This window comes from Rattus norvegicus, chromosome 10 (genome assembly GCF_021556685.1).
Source record: "Rattus norvegicus strain SHRSP/BbbUtx chromosome 10, alternate assembly SHRSP_T2T, whole genome shotgun sequence".
In the NCBI taxonomy this organism is placed as follows: domain Eukaryota; kingdom Metazoa; phylum Chordata; class Mammalia; order Rodentia; family Muridae; genus Rattus; species Rattus norvegicus.
Window position 1 is genome coordinate 95935521 of NC_141543.1, and position 21729 is coordinate 95957249.

General features: G+C 41.3%; 1 protein-coding gene across 1 annotated transcript in view; it reads left to right on the plus strand.

Annotated features, from left to right (window-relative positions):
• Positions 1–21729, plus strand: part of Efcab3 (EF-hand calcium binding domain 3) — a 506364-nt gene that overhangs the window by 60162 nt on the left and 424473 nt on the right. The window contains exons 11-12 of the mRNA XM_087572380.1: positions 10288–14661; positions 17013–17150. Coding sequence (XP_087428506.1) covers positions 10288–14661; positions 17013–17150 — 4512 coding nt within the window. The remainder of the gene's footprint in view (positions 1–10287; positions 14662–17012; positions 17151–21729) is intronic.

The following is a 21729-nucleotide window of genomic DNA, read 5'->3' on the forward strand; positions in this document are numbered from 1 at the left end:
AGTGAAATTTTCTATAGTAGTCATTTGTGATCAACTAGGTTTCTGAGGTATTAGTTATGCTTCCTCTCTGATGTTTTTGTTTGAGTCTTCTCTATTTCCTTGGTTTAGATTTTAATTAATTAATTTTTTGTGGTGCTGTTAAAAAAAAAGAAAAGAAAAAGAGTGCTGCAGAATGTATCTATCATCCTTGTCCCAAAGATGGAGAGACAGATCCATGGGCTCACAGGCCACAAAGATCCATGGGGCTCACTGGCCGCAAAGATTCGTGGGGCTCACCAGCCGCAAAGATCCATGGGGCTCACTGGTCACAAAAATCCATGGGCTCACTGGCTGCCTGCCTATTCTACTTGGCAAGCTTCAGGCCAGTGAGAAACACAGTCTCAAAAAGCAAGGTGCATGATAACCAGGAAAGAACCACACCTAAGGTTGTCCTCTGGCCTTCATACATGCGCATGAGAGTGTGTACGCACGTGCGTGCGAGCACACACACTTTTTTTTTTTTTTTTTTGGTTTTTTTTTTTTTTCGGAGCTGGGGACCGAACCCAGGGCCTTGCGATTCCTAGGTAAGCGCTCTACCACTGAGCTAAATCCCCAGCCCCGCGAGCACACACACACACACACACACACACACACACACACACACACACACATACACACACACACACGTGACAATATGTAAGCACTCCCCATAGATGTGGGTGTATATGCATGCACTCACACAAACCTATAATGATGTTATAGGTGAACTACATACCATCAATTATAGTACTAGGCTAATCTGAGTCTGTGAACGTTTACTGGAGTCTTATATTTTCTTGTGTCTCTATGTTGCTTCTTTGTGATTCAGGATTTCAAGAGCTTGGGTTGTTCTCAAACTTACCGTGTAGCCAAGTTTGACCTTAAACTCTGATTTTTCTCTTCTCTGACTCCCAAGTGCCAGGGTTACAGGTTTGCGCCACCATGCCTGGCATATTTTGGCATTTTTCATGCTGTTTAACAATCCTCCTTTTTTTTTTTTGGTTTTGTTTTTTTCTCATCTTTATTAACTTGAGTATTTCTTTTTTTTTGGCATTTTATTATTATTATTTTTTTACTTTCTTTTTTTTCCCCATCTTTATTAACTTGAGTATTTCTTATTTACATTTCGATTGCTATTCCCCTTCCCGGTTTCCGGGCCAACATCCCCCTAACCCCTTCCCCTCCCCTTCTGTATGGGTGTTCCCCTCCTCATCCTTCCCCCATTACCACCCTCCCCCCAACAGTCACGTTCACTGGGGGTTCAGTCTTGGCAGGACCAAGGGCTTCCCCTTCCACTGGTGCTCTTACTAGGCTATTCATTGATACCTATGAGGTCAGAGTCCAGGGTCAGTCCATGTATATAGTCTTTGGGTAGTGGCTTAGTCCCTGGAAGCTCTGGTTGCTTAGCATTGTTGTTCACATGAGGTCTCCAGCCCCTTCAAGCTCTTCCAGTCCTTTCTCTGATTCCTTCAACGGGGGTCCATTCTCAGTTCAGTGGATTACTGCTGGCATTCGCCTCTGTGTTTGCTGTATTCTGGCTGTGTCTCTCAGGAGCGATCTACATCTGGCTCCTGTCGGTCTGCACTTCTTTGCTTCATCCATCTTGTCTAATTGGGTGGTTGTATATGTATGGGCCACATGTGGGGCAGGCTCTGAATGGGTGTTCCTTCTGTGTCTGTTTTAATCTTTGCCTCTCTATTCCCTGCCAAGGGTATTCTTGTTCCCCTTTTAAAGAAGGAGTGAAGCATTCACATTTTGATCATCCGTCTTGAGTTTCAGGTATTCTGTGCATCTAGGGTAATTCAAGCATTTGGGCTAATAGCCACTTATCAATGAATGAGTGCATACCATGTGTGTTTTTCTGTGATTGGGTTACCTCACTCAGGATGATATTTTCCAGTTCCATCCATTTGCCTATGAATTTCATAAAGTCATTGTTTTTGATAGCTGAGTAATATTCCATTGTGTAGATGTACCACATTTTCTGTATCCATTCCTCTGTTGAAGGGCATCTGGGTTCTTTCCAGCTTCTGGCTATTATAAATAAGCCTGCAATGAACATAGTGGAGCACGTGTCTTTTTTATATGTTGGGGCATCTTTTGGGTATATGCCCAAGAGAGGTATAGCTGGGTCCTCAGGTAGTTCAATGTCCAATTTTCTGAGGAACCTCCAGACTGATTTCCAGAATGGCTGTACCAGTCTGCAATCCCACCAACAATGGAGGAGTGTTCCTCTTTCTCCACATTCTCACCAGCATGTGCTGTCACCTGAGTTTTTGATCTTAGCCATTCTCACTGAGGTGAAATCTCAGGGTTGTTTTGATTTGCATTTCCCTTATGACTAAAAATGTTGAACATTTCTTTAGGTGCTTCTCAGCCATTTGGCATTCCTCAGCTGTGAATTCTTTGTTTAGCTCTGAACCCCATTTTTTAATAGGGTTATTTGTCTCCCTGCAGTCTAACTTTTTGAGTTCTTTGTATATTTTGGATATAAGGCCTCTATCTATTGTAGGATTGGTAAAGATCTTTTCCCAATCTGTTGGTTGCCGTTTTGTCCTAACCACAGTGTCCTTTGCCTTACAGAAGCTTTGCAGTTTTATGAGATCCCATTTGTCGATTCTTGATCTTAGAGCATAAGCCATTGGTGTTTTGTTCAGGAAATTTTCTCCAGTGCCCATGTGTTCGAGATTCTTCCCCACTTTTTCTTCTATTAGTTTGAGTGTATCTGGTTTGAAGTCGAGGTGCTTGATCCACTTGGACTTAAGCTTTGTACAGGGTGATAAGCATGGATCGATCTGCATTCTTCTACATGTTGACCTCCAGTTGAACCAGCACCATTTGCTGAAAATGCTATCTTTTTTCCATTGGACGGTTTTGGCTCCTTTGTCAAAAATTAAGTGACCATAGATGTGTGGGTTCATTTCTGGGTCTTCAATTCTATTCCACTGGTCTATCTGCCTGTCTCGGACCAATACCGTACAGTTTTTATCACTATTGCTCTGTAATACTGCTTGAGTTCAGGGATAGTGATTCCCCCTGAAGTCCTTTTATTGTTGAGGATAGCTTTAGCTATCCTGGGTTTTTTGTCATTCCAGATGAATTTGCAAATTGTTCTGTCTAACTCTATGAAGAATTGGATTGGTATTTTGATGGGGATTGCATTGAATCTGTAGATCGCTTTTGGTAAAATGGCCATTTTTACTATATTAATCCTGCCAATCCATGAGCATGGGAGATCTTTCCATCTTCTGAGATCTTCAATTTCTTTCTTCAGAGGCTTGAAGTTCTTATCATACAGATCTTCACTTGCTTGGTTAAAGTCACACTGAGGTATTTTATATTCTTTGGGACTGTTATGAAGGGTGTCATTTCCCTAATTTCTTTCTCGGCTTGTTTCTGTTTTGTGTAGAGGAAGGCTACTGATTTATTTGAGTTAATTTTATAACCAGCCACTTTGCTCAAGTTGTTTATCAGCTTTTGTAGTTCTCTGGTGGAACTTTTGGGATCACTTAAATATACTGTCATATCATCTGCAAATAGTGATATTTTGACTTCTTCCTTTCCAATCTCTATCCCCTTGATCTCCTTTTGTCGTCTGATTGCTCTGGCTAGAACTTCAAGAACTATAGTGAATAAGTAGGGAGAGAGGGGCAGCCTTGTCTAGTCCCTGATTTTAGTGGGATTGCTTCAAATTTCTCTCCATTTAGTTTAATGTTAGCTACTGGTTTGCTGTATATGGCTTTTACTATGTCTACGTATGGGCCTTGAATTCCTATTCTTTCCAGGACTTTTGTCATGAAGGGGTTTTGAATTTTGTCCTTTTTTTTTTCCAGAGCTGGGGACCGAACCCAGGGCCTTGCGCTTGCTAGGCAAGCGCTCTACCACCACTGAGCTAAATCCCCAACCCCTTGAATTTTGTCAAATGCTTTCTCAGCATCTAATGAAATGATCATGTGGTTTTGTTCTTTCAGTTTGTTTATAGAATGGATTATGTTGATGGTTTTCCATATATTAAACCATCCCTGCATGCCTGGGATGAAGCCTACTTGTCATGGTGGATGATTGTTTTGATGTGCTTTGGATTTAGTTTGCCAGAATTTTATTGAGTATTTTCGCATCGATGTGCATAAGGGAAATTGGTCTGAAGTTCTCTTTCTTTGTTGGGTCTTTGTGTGGTTTAGGTATAAGAGTAATTGTGGCTTCATAGAAGGAATTCGGTAGTGCTCCATCTGTTTCAATTTTGTGGAATCGTTTGGATAGTAATTGGTATGAGGTCTTCTATTTTTGCAATCTTCATTGTGAAACCTACATGGTGAAGTTTTAAAGTTTTATTTCTATAAATGATTCCAAATTTTACATTCCTGGTAACTATCAAATTTAAACTTCTCAATTAAGTTTTCTTTCTTAAAAATGCCTATTTTATTATTTTTAACTATTTGTGTGCATGTGAATGCAGATGCCCACAGAGGCCAAAAAAGGACACTGGATACCTTGGAACTGTAGCAATGGGCAGTTGAGAACCCTGAGGGCTGAGAACTGAACTTGGGTCCTCTACAAGAGCAGTAGACACTCCTAATGTATGAGCCATTTCTTCAGCCCCTCAATTAAGTTTCCTTCTTTCATACAAACAGTTACTGAGATTCTGTTGTATATTAAACCCTGCTGGTTAAAACAGAGACAAGGACCAGCCAGACACAGTTGATCTTTCTCCCTGGAGCTTCTAGTTAAGAACAGAGAGACACAGTCAGTCCCCTCTGACACTACGGAAGCTATGCTAGCTCTGTAATCAGCAGCACTGAAGTGAATGTTTTCTCTTGGACAGCATCCAGTTAGCAATGAGATTGTGGAGTATCTGTAAAACTTTCAAAGTAGACATCAACGTTTTGACAATACTGTACACTACACTATTTCAGTCAGTTATTATGGTAGTTTGTTGTTTGCTGTGGTGGTGTTATGCCTGTGATTTATATTAATAGTCAAACCTGTCAATCTTATTATGTAAATTATCTTTAAAGGGACTACAGTTTCAGAGAGATGGCATAAAAACAACTTGGTTCTGTCCAGATACTAATAAAGTCAGTCTTAAATTCTTATTTTGATCTAAATATTTCGTCCATTCATATTTCAACAGAGAGACTATTATTTGGCTCCTGATTGCCCTAGGATATGACCGTTGCTAAGAGACCCCAATCGCCACCCATTCTGTTAAAATGCCTTTCACTATTTCCCACTATGTCCCCTCTTGCTTGCCTTAGAAATGCTAGAGCAGGGGTGATCCTTGCCACCACCAACATTTCAATCATTATTATTTGACCTTTCCTCCCCTATCAGTCCACAGAAATGCTCAGAAATGAGCACCAGTGAACAACACAGTATAAATGGGAATGAACAAAGGATTACAAAACCTTTGGGTGCTCAAGTCCTTCATATTAACCAAGCTGCACAACAATTTTTGTGTTTTTTTAAATCAGTCAAGCATGCTAATAAAAAGATAAAGGAATAACAAATTATTTTTTCTGAGAATGTCCAAGGCCCAGGTAAAACTCAAATCAATGATAGTCTCAAAACTGCCATGCTGACCACTGGGTTCATGCTTATAAGTCATATAACTTACCAAATGTGTGCTAACACGTGTTTGCCACATGTCAACTTGCTTTGGTGTAAGATCAGGAATTGAGAGGCCTAACCTGGACGCCAAGGCCTCAACATAACCTGCAAGGCTTTAAGAGAACAAGAGAAGGAGAAAGTTTAAAGAGACACGCAAGTGTCTGCAAAAAGTAAAAACCAATCACTGCAAAAAGAAACGAGAGTCCGTCCCTGTGCTCACGCTAGACAGGGAAATTACAGCTTCCATTTTATTATGTGTAGATGACTCTGGCTTAAAACATTTCAAATTCATATTTGATACACAGTGACTAAGAGCATTTAATTTTTATCATTACTTTAAGAGAGCAATCATGGTATATGATATATACAAATATATGTGTGTGTATATATATAATACTAAAATTGCTGTACCCCAAACTTAATGCAAATGTTTGAACATATAATTTGATTTAATAATTATGATCAGAAAGTAACAGTTTTTTAAATTTATTAGACTAGTGTGGGATGATGTCACAGGTAAGGCAGGTACAAGATAGAAAGAGGCCTATCATTGGACGAGAAGGAAGGATAGGTGGGAGAAATGTTTGAAGGACCTGGGCTCTTTTTGGTTGGGAGACTTTTAATGACTGCTTCTATTTCTTTAGGAGTTATGGGGTTGTTTAACTGGTTTATCTGTTCCTGATTTAACTTTGGTACCTGGTGTCTCTCTAGGAAATTGTCCATTTCCTGCAGATTTTCACGTTATGTTTAATATAGGCTTTCATAGTAGGATCTGATGATTTTTTGAATTTCTTCTGATTCTGTTGTTATGTCTCCCTTTTCATTTCTGATTTTGTTAATTTGGACACACTCTGTATCCTCTGGTTAGTCTGGCTAAGGGTTTATCTATCTTGTTGATTTTCTCAAAGAACCAACTTTTGGTTCTGTTGATTCTTTGTATGGTCCTTTTGTTTCTACTTGGTTGACTTCAGCTCTGAGTTTGATTATTTCCTGCCTTCTACTCCTCCTGGGTGTATTTGCTTCTTTTTGTTCTGGAGATTTTAGGTGTGCTGTCAAGCTGCTGACATATGCTCTCTCCTGTTTCTTTCTGCAGGCACTCAGCGCTATGAGTTTTCCTCTTAACACAGCTTTCATTGTGTCCCATAAGTTTGGGTATGTTGTACCTTCATTTTCATTAAATTCTAAAAAGTTTTTAATTTCTTTCTTTATTTCTTCCTTGACCAGGTTATCATTGAGTAGAGTACTGTTCAATTTCCACGTATATATGGGCATTCTTCCCTTATTGTTATTGAAGACCAGTTTTAGGCCGTGGTGGTCCGATAGCACACATGGAATTATTTCTATCTTTCTGTACCTGTTGAGGCCCGTTTTTTGAGCAATTATATGGTCAATTTTGGAGAAAGTACCATGAGGAGCTGAGAAGAAGGTATATCCTTTTGCTTTAGGGTAGAATGTTCTATAAATATCTGTTAAGTCCATTCAGTTCATGACTTCTCTTAGTCTGTCTATGTTTCTGTTTAATTTCTGTTTCCGTGATCTGTCCATTGATGAGAGTGGGGTGTTGAAATCTCCTATTATTATTGTGCGAGGTGCAATGTGTGCTTTGAGTTTTAGTAAGGTTTCTTTTATGTAGGTAGGTGCCCTTGTATTTGGAGCATAGATATTTAGGATTGAGAGTTCATCTTGGTGGATTTTTCCTTTGATGAATATGAAGTGTCCTTCCTTATCTTTTTTGATGACTTTTAATTGAAAATTGATTTTATTTGATATTAGAATGGCTACTCCAGCTTGCTTCTTCTGACCATTTGCTTGGAAAGTTGTTTTCCAGCCTTTCACTCTGAGGTAGTGTATGTCTTTGTCTCTGAGGTGTGTTTCCTGTAGGCAGCAGAATGCAGGGTCCTCACTGTGTATCCAGTTTGTTAATCTATGTCTTTTTCTTGGGGAGTTGAGACCATTGATGTTGAGAGATATTAAGGAATAGTGATTATTGCTTCCTGTTATAGTCATATTTGGATGTGAGATTATGTTTGTGTGCTTTTCTTCTCTTTGTTTTGTTGCCAAGACGATTAGTTTCTTGTTTCTTCTAGGATGTAGCTTGCCTCCTAATGTTGGGCTTTACCGTTTGTAATCCTCTGCAGCTGGATTTGTAGAAAGATATTGTGTAAATTTGGTTTTGTCATGGAATATCTTGGTTTCTCCATCTATGTTAATTGAGAGTTTTGCAGGATACAGTAGCATGGGCTGGCATTTGTGTTCTCTTAGGGTCTGTATGACATCTGTCAAGGATCTTTTGGTTTTCATAGTCTCTGGCGAAAAGTCTGGTGTGATTCTGATAGGTCTGTCTTTATATGTTACTTGACCTTTTTCCCTTACTGCTTTTAATATTCTTTCTTTGTTTTGTGCAGTTGGTGTTTTGACTATTATGTGACGGAAGGAGTTTCTTTTTCAGTCCAATCTATTTGGAGTTCTGTAGGCTTCTTGTTTGTTTATGGGCATCTCTTTCTTCAGGTTAGGGAAGTTTTCTTCTATGATTTTGTTGAAGATATTTACTGGTCCTTTGAGCTGGGAGTCTTCACTCTCTTCTATACCCATTATCCTTAGGTTTGATCTTCTCATTGAGTCCTGGATTTCCTGTATGTTTTGGACCAGTAGCTTTTTCCATTTTCCATTATCTTTGACAGTTGAGTCGATGATTTCTATGGAATCTTCTGCTCCTGAGATTCTCTCTTCTATCTCTGGTATTCTGTTGGTGAAGCTTGTATTTACGGCTCCTTGTCTCTTCTTTTTCTTGTTTTTTGGAGCTGGGGACCGAACCCAGGGCCTTGTGCTTGCTAGGCAAGCGCTCTACCACTGAGCTAAATCCCCAACCCCTTCCTTTTCTTTTCTTTTGGTTTTCTATATCCAGGGTTGTTTCCATGTGTTCTTTCTTGATTGCTTCTATTTCCATTTTTAATTCCTTCAACTGTTTGATTGTGTTTTCCTTGAATTCTTTCAGGGATTTTTGTGATTCCTCTCTGTAGGCTTCTACTTGTTTATTTATGCTTTACTGTCTTTCTCTAAGGGAGTTCTTTATGTCTTTCTTGAAGTCCTCCAGCATCATGATCAAATATGATTTTGAAACTAGATCTTGCTTTTCTGGTGTGTTTGGATATTCCGTGTTTGCTTTGGTGGGAGAATTGGGCTCCAATGATGCCATGTAGTCTTGGTTTCTGTTGCTTGGGTTCCTGCGATTGCCTCTCACCATCAGATTATCTCTAGTGTTACTTTGTTCTTTTATTTCTGACAGTGGCTAAACTGTCCTATAAGCCTGTGTGTCAGGGGTGCTGTAGACCTGTTTTCCTTTTTTCTTTCAGCCAGTTATGGTAACAGAGTGTTCTGCTTTCGGGCGTGTAGTTTTTCCTATCTACAGGTCTTCAGCTGTTCCTGTGGGCCTGTGTCCTGAGTTCACTAGGCAGGTTGCTTGGAGTAGGAAGATTTGTCTTACCTGTGGTCCCGAGGCTCAAGTTTGCTCGTGGGGTGTTGCTTATGAGCTCTCTGTGGGGGCAGCATCCAGGACGATCTGCGCTGCCCTTTCCAGGAGCTTCCGTGCACCAGGGTTCCAGATGGCGTTTGGAGTTTTCCTCTGGAATCAGTAATGTGGGCAGAGTGCAGTCTCTTCTGGTTTCTCAGGCGTGTCTGCCTCTCTGAAGGTTTAGCTCTCCCTCCCATGGTATTTGGGTGCAGAGAACTGTTTATCTGGTCGGTCCCTTCAGGTTCCAGCTGTGTCTCAGATGCAGGGGACCTGCTGCTGCTGTGCCCTTATCCAAGGGAACCCAGAGGCCGTATACAGTTTCCTTTTAGGCCAGGGATGTGGGCAGGGGTGGGCAGTGTTGGTGGTCTCTTCCGTTCTGCAGTCTCAGGAGTGCCCACCTGTCCAGGCGGTGAGGTCTCTCTCCCACGGGGTTTGGGAGCAGGGAGCTGCTTCGGGCAGGGATCCGCGGGTTTGGGAATCCCACTAAGAACCCACCACATGGTTTTTTAATAATGCAGTTGTGGTTTTGGACATTGGATTACCATATTCCAGTGTTGTGACTTATGTACCCACACACACTGAGAACATTCATGAGAATAATTTTTTGGATTTTAGCTTTATTAACAAATGCTTCTCTTCTGCAACTTCTTCTAGCTCTGCACACTCACAATGAGGGTATTTCTAACTGTGTTATCTTACTAGCCTGTTATCTTTCTAAATTGGGGAGTAGAGAATGGTGCAGCTCCATAGAGTATATTTTATTTTAACTTTGTTTATTTTTATCTGATCCAATTAAGATATAATTGCCCACCTAGACATACAAAGCCCTGTACACATCCATCCCTTAAGATTATTCATAAGAACCTGTAAATGTGCAGAGAGGAATCTTAACATCATCCTCCATGTTCTCTGTGCTGCCTCTTCTCTTTAACTTTAGATCTGAACAAATGTACTTAAATAATCTAAAGTGTGCTGGTTAATAGTTTGATCATTTAACCACCAACTCTTTCAACTTTGTTAAACTTTGCTTTATACATTTAAGTGATTCATAGTTTTTGGAATGGGCTTTATGAGAACTTAATTGGTTTGTTTGAAATGTTGTACAAATCATACAAATAAATGGAAAAGCTGAGTATATTTCTGTTATTTAGCCATTGTGGATGAAACTACTTCAGGTAAAAGAGCATCAACTATCCCAGGACTCCACCCACAAGAGAAGAAAGACGCTTCGCTTTTCAGAATGCCCGAATCTATCACATCAAAAAAGCAGACTGTGCCTCCCCAACAACATCCCAGTAAAACCACTGGGAATCAGGATGAGCCTGAACTTAGACTATCCAAACAATCTTCAGAAACAAGACAACTCTCAAGTGGGCTCATCAGTGATTCCCTGGGACTTCAGGAACCACAACTAAAGATTCATGATTCCAAGTCTAAATCACCTTCCTTGAAGAGTACTCCAAGTAGCAGTAAATTACTGGATGAAGGTGAGACTTCTATCTCAGAAAGCCAGAAGCTGGATATGAGAAAGGCATCCAGCCCTCTACAGCCTACTCCAAGTATCAGTAAATTACTGGAAGAAGGTGAGACTTCTATCTCAGAACGCCAGAAGCTGGATATGAGAAAGACATCCAGCCCTCTACAGCCTACTCCAAGTATCAGTAAATTACTGGAAGAAGGTGAGACTTCTATCTCAGAACGCCAGAAGCTGGATATGAGAAAGACATCCAGCCCTCTACAGCCTACTCCAAGTAGAAGTAAATTACTGGAAGAAGATGAGACTTCTATCTCAGAACGCCAGAAGCTGGATATGAGAAAGACGTCCAGCACTGTACAGCCTACTCCAAGTAGAAGTAAATTACTGGATGAAGGTGAGACTTCTATCTCAGCACGCCAGAAGCTGGATATGAGAAAGACGTCCAGCACTGTACAGCCTACTCCAAGTAGAAGTAAATTACTGGATGAAGGTGAGACTTCTATCTCAGCACGCCAGAAGCTGGATATGAGAAAGACATCCAGCCCTCTACAGCCTACTCCAAGTAGAAGTAAATTACTGGATGAAGGTGAGACTTCTATCTCAGGACGCCAGAAGCTGGATATGAGAAAGACATCCAGCCCTCTACAGCCTACTCCAAGTAGAAGTAAATTACTGGATGAAGGTGAGACTTCTATCTCAGGACGCCAGAAGCTGGATATGAGAAAGACGTCCAGCACTGTACAGCCTACTCCAAGTAGAAGTAAATTATTGGATGAAGGTGAGACTTCTATCTCAGAACGCCAGAAGCTGGCTATGAGAAAGACGTCCAGCACTGTACAGCCTACTCCAAGTAGAAGTAAATTACTGGAAGAAGGTGAGACTTCTATCTCAGAACTCCAGAAGCTGGATATGAGAAAGACGTCCAGCACTGTACAGCCTACTCCAAGTAGAAGTAAATTATTGGATGAAGGTGAGACTTCTATCTCAGAACGCCAGAAGCTGGATATGAGAAAGACGTCCAGCCCTCTACAGCCTACTCCAAATAGAAGTAAATTACTGGAAGAAGGTGAGACTTCTATCTCAGATCGCCAGAAGCTGGATATGAGAAAGACGTCCAGCACTGTACAGCCTACTCCAAGTAGAAGTAAATTACTGGAAGGAGGTGAGACTTCTATCTCAGAACGCCAGAAGCTGGATATGAGAAAGACGTCCAGCACTGTACAGCCTACTCCAAGGAGAAGTAAATTACTGGAAGAAGGTGAGACTTCTATCTCAAAACGCCAGAAGCTGGATATGAGAAAGACGTCCAGCACTGTACAGCCTACTCCAAGTAGAAGTAAATTATTGGATGAAGGTGAGACTTCTATCTCAGAACGCCAGAAGCTGGATATGAGAAAGACGTCCAGCCCTCTACAGCCTACTCCAAATAGAAGTAAATTACTGGAAGAAGGTGAGACTTCTATCTCAGATCGCCAGAAGCTGGATATGAGAAAGACGTCCAGCACTGTACAGCCTACTCCAAGTAGAAGTAAATTACTGGAAGGAGGTGAGACTTCTATCTCAGAACGCCAGAAGCTGGATATGAGAAAGACGTCCAGCACTGTACAGCCTACTCCAAGGAGAAGTAAATTACTGGAAGAAGGTGAGACTTCTATCTCAGAACGCCAGAAGCTGGATATGAGAAAGACGTCCAGCACTGTACAGCCTACTCGAAGTAGAAGTAAATTACTGGATGAAGGTGAGACTTCTATCTCAGAACGCCAGAAGCTGGATATGAGAAAGACGTCCAGCACTGTACAGCCTACTCGAAGTAGAAGTAAATTACTGGAAGAAGGTGAGACTTCTATCTCAAAACGCCAGAAGCTGGCTATGAGAAAGACGTCCAGCACTGTACAGCCTACTCCAAGTAGAAGTAAATTACTGGAAGAAGGTGAGACTTCTATCTCAGAACGCCAGAAGCTGGATATGAGAAAGACGTCCAGCACTGTACAGCCTACTCCAAGTAGAAGTAAATTACTGGAAGAAGGTGAGACTTCTATCTCAGAACGCCAGAAGCTGGATATGAGAAAGACATCCAGCCCTCTACAGCCTACTCCAAGTATCAGTAAATTACTGGAAGAAGGTGAGACTTCTATCTCAGAACATCAGAAGCTGGATATGAGAAAGACATCCAGCCCTCTACAGCCTACTCCAAGTAGAAGTAAATTACTGGATGAAGGTGAGACTTCTATCTCAGAACATCAGAAGCTGGATATGAGACAGACGTCCAGCACTGTACAGCCTACTCCAAGTATAAGTAAATTACTGGATGAACGTGAGACTTCTATCTCAGCACGCCAGAAGCTGGATATGAGAAAGACATCCAGCCCTCTACAGCCTACTCCAAGTAGAAGTAAATTACTGGAAGAAGATGAGACTTCTATCTCAGCACGCCAGAAGCTGGATATGAGAAAGACATCCAGCCCTCTACAGCCTACTCCAAGTAGAAGTAAATTACTGGAAGAAGATGAGACTTCTATCTCAGCACGCCAGAAGCTGGATATGAGAAAGACATCCAGCCCTCTACAGCCTACTCCAAGTAGAAGTAAATTACTGGAAGAAGATGAGACTTCTATCTCAGCACGCCAGAAGCTGGATATGAGAAAGACATCCAGCCCTCTACAGCCTACTCCAAGTAGAAGTAAATTACTGGAAGAAGGTGAGACTTCTATCTCAGAACATCAGAAGCTGGCTATGAGAAAGACGTCCAGCACTGTACAGCCTACTCCAAGTAGAAGTAAATTACTGGAAGAAGGTGAGACTTCTATCTCAGAACATCAGAAGCTGGATATGAGAAAGACGTCCAGCCCTCTACAGCCTACTCGAAGTAGAAGTAAATTACTGGATGAAGGTGAGACTTCTATCTCAGAACGCCAGAAGCTGGCTATGAGAAAGACGTCCAGCACTGTACAGCCTACTCCAAGTAGAAGTAAATTACTGGAAGAAGGTGAGACTTCTATCTCAGAACATCAGAAGCTGGATATGAGAAAGACGTCCAGCCCTCTACAGCCTACTCCAAGTAGAAGTAAATTACTGGATGAAGGTGAGACTTCTATCTCAGAACGCCAGAAGCTGGATATGAGAAAGACGTCCAGCACTGTACAGCCTACTCCAAGTAGAAGTAAATTATTGGATGAAGGTGAGACTTCTATCTCAGGACATCAGAAGCTGGATATGAGAAAGACGTCCAGCACTGTACAGCCTACTCCAAGGAGAAGTAAATTACTGGAAGAAGGTGAGACTTCTATCTCAGAACGCCAGAAGCTGGATATGAGAAAGACGTCCAGCACTGTACAGCCTACTCCAAGTAGAAGTAAATTATTGGATGAAGGTGAGACTTCTATCTCAGGACATCAGAAGCTGGATATGAGAAAGACGTCCAGCACTGTACAGCCTACTCCAAGAAGAAGTAAATTACTGGAAGAAGGTGAGACTTCTATCTCAGAACGCCAGAAGCTGGATATGAGAAAGACGTCCAGCACTGTACAGCCTACTCCAAGTAGAAGTAAATTACTGGAAGAAGGTCAGACTTCTATCTCAGAACGCCAGAAGCTGGCTATGAGAAAGACGTCCAGCACTGTACAGCCTACTCCAAGTAGAAGTAAATTACTGGAAAAAGGTGAGACTTCTATCTCAGAACGCCAGAAGCTGGATATGAGAAAGACGTCCAGCACTGTACAGCCTACTCCAAGTATCAGTAAATTATTGGATGAAGGTGAGACTTCTATCTCAGAACGCCAGAAGCTGGATATGAGAAAGACGTCCAGCACTGTACAGCCTACTCGAAGTAGAAGTAAATTACTGGAAGAAGATGAGACTTCTATCTCAGAACGCCAGAAGCTGGATATGAGAAAGACGTCCAGCACTGTACAGCCTACTCCAAGTAGAAGTAAATTACTGGAAGAAGATGAGACTTCTATCTCAGAACACCAGAAGCTGACTATGAGAAAAACATCCAGCAGTCTACAGCCTGTTGCATATAAGAAAGAATCTACAGTCGGCACCTTAGGTTAGTACCATATGCCTAAGTCAGGACTTAGGTTCCTGAGCACTTCATTTCGCACAGCAATGAGCAGCATGAGTTGTTCCCTGAATACTTAAACATTTTTCCTAAATAGTTAACTTTTTTGTTGTCAGCCTGTGTAACCACTACTTTTGATATGCAGACCAGCACATCCTATTCTGTGATTTTAATGATAATTCTGGAAAAGGTGGAGACAGATGGATCTTTAGAGCTTGCTGACTAGACAGTTTAGTCTAAACAAAGATCTCTATGCCAGTTAAGAAGACCCTGTTTCAAAAACCATGGCCAACAGCCTATGAGGAAGAAGCCCCAAGGTCGATCATAGACCTCCACATTCATGGGCACACATGTCCACATACAATCCTACAACATGTGCATGTGCACGTGTGTGCACACACACAGACACACACACAGACACACACACACAGACACACAGACACACACACATACACACACACAAAGGTGGGGGAGGGAGAGGGAGAGAGAGAGAAAGAGAGAGAAGAAATATAGGAAATAGGTGCATTTTTCTTCGGTAAGATTTTTTTTTGTAATATATTACAATATATAAGAAATTGGTGAAATTTTTGTTTAGAGTCCTACAATTCAAATATGTGAAGATATTCCTGGTATGCCAGGTCAAGTATTTTTTTGTGGATGGAAAATATAATAAAAGAATGATTAATACGATACATCTTAGGAACCTTACGCTGTAAGGCCCTCATCAAAGATAATTCATATCTCTTTTTTTTGGTTCTACTTCCGTCACGGAAGCACCTTGTATGGAACTTAATTATGCACTTGTTATAGTCTGTTGAAGTTACTTTGTCATGTCTTTTCTCTTAAAAGAACTTTAAAACATACTCAGCAGTTAACACAGTAGTTAAAATAAGGATCACTGAAAAATAAGCGATTCATGCCATAACATGTAACTCGATAACTTAGTTGAAAAAAGAATTATGATCCATTATGAAGACTAGCGTTATTTATTGTGTACTACTTTGCTGCTATAACTGTGTGTTCAGTAAGAACTAAAGTCCTAGGTTTATAGAGTAGCAAACACTTAGTCAGTGGCTAAAAGAGGCCTTCACAAGCCAATGTCTACTTACCTGGCTTTATTAAATGAAATGATATCACCTTCCACTTCCAGATTGTGTTCTGTATGTATGGAGGAATGAAATCATTCATTTGGTATAAATAACTTCCTTAAAAATATTGTTAGTAATGGGAACTCTATGATATGTGACTGCCTCCATGATTAAATTAAAAAAAAATTAACCCTTTATTTAAAACTGATATTACATTCACAAATATAGTGTTACAAATATAGTGTAACTATTTCCAAATATTCTTCACCTGTTTTCTCTAGGTGTTAATATTTTATATGTCCATGGTATGATGGCCTGAATAATGAAATTGACATTGGTAAATCAACTTTTACTGGCTTTTGACCTTATTCAAATATTAATTGTCTCAGGAACATCCTTCTTCTGATCACAAACTGACCCAGGATTACACATTGCATGTAGTGGCTAAGTCATCTTCGTCTTTCATTCTAGAATGTCTTCTCAGTCTTTCATGATCTTGATACTAGAAGAGTAGTGACAATACAAAAATGTATATTTTCCTTGTATTTCTTTTTTTTTTTTTTTCGGAGCTGGGGACCGAACCCAGGGCCTTGCCCTTCCTAGGCAAGCGCTCTACCACTGAGCTAAATCCCCAACCCCCTTGTATTTCTTTATGCATAAATTCAGGTTATATATTTCTTACCTGAATATCATAGAAGTGATATCGTCCAATCATATATGTCCAAAGGATTTTATTATGTGGAAGTGTGTGCTCAAAGCATAGCAGGTACAATTTATGGGAGAGTAAAGAACTCTTAAAAATGTGAGTGGAGTTCTGGAATTTAAACAAAACATGTCGATGCTTTGATGTCTTGGACATCTAAACTGTGTTTGAATCAGGAACAAGCAGCCTGGGCCACATTTCTCCACATAGGAATTTGTGGAATTTTAACAGTTTTATGTATGATCTAAAAGAAAAAAAAGTATAAGATAACAGAAAGAGCAAACCCTTCTGCAAGGTGATGAGTAGATGAGACTGTTATCAGATTATTCAGGGTTTTAGGTACCAGCTGTGCACGGTGTAACCCTATCACTCAGGAGGTCGAGCTATGTCTATGAATTCAAGGCCAGCCTGGCTATGCAGAGGGTGCTAGTGAGTCTAAGAGGCACATGAGATTTTATCTCAAAATGTATCAAATAAAAACAGCAACAAAACCGCTTTGGCAATCATTAATGCTATATATATAACCATTCTACTTTCTGTGTATCTAGACAATATCCATGAGGCTATCAGTAAACTCCGAGGGGAGTACATTTCTCCAGAAGAACTCCAGTTCGCTTTATCCTCAGTAGGGATCACTTTATCAGATGACGACTTCCACAAGATTGTGCCGGAACTCACTCAAACTGGTGAGAACATGCTAACTTGAAACTTTTAAGAAAGTAAAATTTTTTTGGGAGGGGGGCTAAGAACCCGGGGGTGGGGTGGGGGAATTTCTCTTATTGAGGAACAGAATGGGCCATTCTGAAGATTAGTTAAAGACAAATACTGGGCTCAGCGGATAGAGCTCTCACTGATCAACTGGGAGGACCAGAGTTCAGATCCCGCTGACCCCCATAAAAGCTGAGCAGGCACGGTAGTGTGTGATCACAAGCCCACACTTGTGTACACACACATGTATGTGACCACCCATGAACATCACCACAGCACCTACACACTACATATACTTAGGATGAAGAAGAAACATAAAAGAGGAGAATGGGCAGACAAAAACCCTTGTGAAATCTGAGTTGCTGGACTGCTTTGGAAACGAGGCCTTGTTTCTGGTAACTCCTTATTGCTGTCCTCCCTGTGTCTTCTGCAGTGGGCCTAGGTGGCAAGGTCAGGGAGGTCAGGGAGTCAAACAAGGGTTGTAAAAATCTCTAATCTGGCAGCCTGGGTTTAAGGAGAACTGAAGATTCTGTGCATAGGAAGAATTTGCAGGTAGTGAACAAAGCAGCAGTTAGACCCACACGTTCTTTCTTCTAGTGTATTAGAGAATTGTCCTTATTAGTCACTAAGAATTATCCACCATGGAAGCTCATCCAGGGAGAAAAAGAAGAAACTTTTTCTTTGGAAAAAAAAAGTGACTCGTGAATGAAGTAACATTAAAAGTGAATGTCGGTGCCCCATGCCCGCCCCGACACGGTACCGAGAATCAGACGAAAGCCTGCGGGATTAAAGAAACACACACACACACAGGTTATTCGTGTCAAGCCAGAAGAGGAAGAGAGACTCTTGTAGCTTTATTCACCACTTATATACCCAAGTTCCCCAGGTAGAAAATATCTGGGAAGCACAGTGGGAAACCCTGGCTCATGACTTCCGTAACAAAAGACCGACTACATGACCTGAATTAATTAGGGAGAAATCCGAGAAGACCAGCCTAAATCTTAAGGACAAAGGCCAAGAAAGCAAAAGGCAGGAGCGAACTGACCACCACCCAGGTGTGGCCCAAGTGTGTCGGTTCCACATGCATCAGCCGGACTCAGCAGGGGTCAAATCTAGGAGGCTCTGACAAATCCCCCTATTTTATTTTTTTTATTAAGCAAGTCCCCCTATAATAATTTCAAGCAGCAGCCTGTCTTAGGTCACTTTGAGATAACAAGCTTCTTTCCTGTCATTGGAATATTCTGCCAGCCTCAGAATTTCCTGCCTTAGGTGAAGCCTGGTCCCAAAGAGTTGCCCGTCATCAGCTAACTGCTTCTTGTGAAGGCTGAGCCCAATTTGGACAGAAGGTTTGTCTCCTATCAAGGAGAACAACACCTGCTTAGTTGCTGCCCAGGACTGGAAGTGCTGTTTGCGCATGTGATAAGAAGCACAAGGGCCCTAGGGCCATAACATCAAGGGCTGTTGTCAAGCCGCTCCTGTAATAAAATTTAGAATTCCCAATTGTCAGCAACTACTACAGAAAGTTCACCCACTGTGCTTGCCTAACAATAGATTGGGGGAGGGTAACTCCAGACACTGCAGACACAATGGCTGCAGCAGTAATGGCTGCTACAATAGCAGTGAAGATGCCAAAGTCTTTCCCAGGACAGTTCAGGATCAGCCATTCTTCTCTGGAATAACCGGCAGGCAATGGAACCATATCTGAGATCCGCACAACCAGGTCAGAGTTCCCTGGTCCACAGCAGCTTCACACAGATGGCATTCCTGTGAAGCTACAGACTGCAAAATGACAGCACCAGTCACTGCGGTGACAGCCACCAGGGGAATGAGGGGGGCAGGGGTAACAGCTAGAGTCCAGTCTTTTCTGGAAAGCAGCAGTGCACAGAGGGTTGGAGCTCAGGTCGCGGTGGGACGGGACATGCAGTGGCGGTAACAATGACTGCAGCAATGCCAGAATCTCTGTGATGACAAAAGATGAGGGGGAATCCTCCATCTTCCTCTAAGGGCACAGGAATGACTCCAGGGACCTGAACCATAAGAGCTGAATCTTGGTGTCAGCAGACAGGACAGCTGCTTTTTCTGGGGTCCTATTGGTGGAGATCACTGCTGGCTAAAGTATGCTCCTTGTTCCCACTAGTATCAGGATCATGATCTCCATCGGTACCGGATTCCATGGAGACAGGACGAACGCAACGTTCAGGAATCCAAATGGGTGCTCCAGCATCTCTAGGAAAAACACAAGCAGAACCCCTAACCCTAACTAAGACAGGGTCAGGTCCCTTCCTGAGGTCAAATCTTTCCAACGGACCAGACCTTCCTTATGTCTTATTCCTTTTCAATGTCTATCTGCTGCTGAACAATTATTCTTATCTACTAACAAAAAATTTAAAATATAGGTAATAAAGGAAAGTTTAGCAGGAGGGGAATTCTGGACCCCTGTTTTAGTTTTTTCAAAATAATTCTTAAGTGTTAAATGAGCTCTTTCTACTATGGCTTGTCCTTGAGGATTATAAGGAATGCTAGTCTTATGTACAATATCATAATCCTCACAAAATTTCTTAAAAGGCCCACTAGTATATGCTGGACCATTACCAGTTTCTAATTGTCGTGGGACTCCCATAAAGGCAAAGGCCTGTAAGCAGTGACTTAACATCTTTAATTTTCTCTCCACTATCATGTCCTAAATATTGATATGGGAAGTCCTTTTGGACCTTTTCAGGGGCAATCACTAACCCTGTAGCAGCCAAATTTTCTTATAAGTCAGCATATGCTGTCAGCAACTCCTTTTCATCTGGAGTCGCTATCAAAATATCATCCATGAAATGGACAATATAAATCTGTGGATATTTCTGCCTTAAAGGCTTTAGGGCAGAGGCTACATACACCTGACACATGGTAGGACTGTTGGCCATCCCCTGAGGTAACATGACCCAATGATAGCGATGAGAAGGCTCTTGAAAATTTATGGAAGGGATGCTAAAGGCAAATCTCTCACAGTCTTTAGGATCTAGTGGAATAGTAAAGAAACAATCCTTTAAATCAATAACCATCATATGCCAATTTTTAGGTATAGCTACAGGAGTAGGGAGACCAGGCTGAGTAGGTCCCATAGGTATCATAATTTTATTGATCTCCCTTAAATCTTGTAATAATTTCCACTTCCCAGATTTTTCTTAATCACAAAAATAGGTGCATTCCAAGGGGAAGTGGAAGGAACAATATGACCAGCTTCTAATTGTCCCTGTGCTAATTGATGAGCTGCCTCCAATTTTTCCTTGGATAAGGGCCACTGTGGAATTCACACTGGATCATTAGACTTCCAGGTGATGGGCAAAGGTTTAACATTCTGAGGCTTATTAACAGTGACCCTTAGGATAAATTTCCCAAGCCTGTTTTATCGCTTACACTACAAGGTTTGCCTTGTAAATTTCTGCCCAACCCTCCCCCTGAGAAGAGGCCTTGTTTCCTCATCACATTTTGTACAGGCTGAGTTGTCAGCACAGCTCCCATATCATTGAGCACATCTCATCATCCCCACAAATTGGTAGGTATTTGCTCTAAAACAAAAGGCTGAAACCATCCTTCATGTCCTTCCTCATCTCTCCATTTAAGAATCTTGCTACTTTTTAGAGGAGCTGTAGCTGTCCCCACTCCTTGTAGGGTGGAGTAAGATATCTCTAGCGGCCTGGTCTTTGGCCAGAAGGCTTTAGCTATTACAGTTGTATCAGTTCCAGTATCTAGGAGCCCATGCAGGGAGTGAGTGTGGGACGCTTCTCTAAGGAGGACATCCAAAATGTTCCACTAAGCCATCTCTCCAGCCCCTCACAAGCTTTATTTACCTAAACATAGAAATCCCTGAGCTGGCAGGGTGAGGCTCGGAGTTGAGAGTGAGCAAATGGAGTCTTCCTCTTTCCCTGAGGGTGTGCTATCAACTCCATTACCATTTCCAAAGAGCTGGGTGTGAGTCTACGGTTTTGTTTAGTTGTCTGAGGCAGAGCACTGAAAAGACAGTGAGTTGTCAGACATTCACTGTTTTCATGTAGAAAACTTGCCTCCGATAAAGCATTAAGTAATTTTAAAATTTGAGGGCTAGTAGTATCTAAAAAAAGAAAACTTTTTAACCAATTGTATACCATAAGCCACACATTGGCTATCAGTATATGAATTGAAAGCTTGATTTTTTTTTTAACATTTTAAAAACAGTGGCTACAGCACTTAATTTAATAATCTGTACTGAAGCAGGGGAAACTCAAGAGAATAAACAAGTGATCCAATCATACATGTAGCCTTTTCATTAGATGAACCACCTATAAATACAGTAAGCGCATTTCCTATGGGTTGCATGCACAAATTTACAGGAAATACAAAAGCATGCAAAGAGTGAAATTATCAATTGTGCCTGAAAAATTTGTATATGTAATAGGCCAAATATCAGTATTTTGTAATAACCAATTTAATTGCTGTTTGGAATAAGGTATGTTTCACCAGGTTTCTTTTTAAAATACTTCCATGTCTCTAGCCTACAATTCTGTATTAACACAACTGAAGCTTTATCTC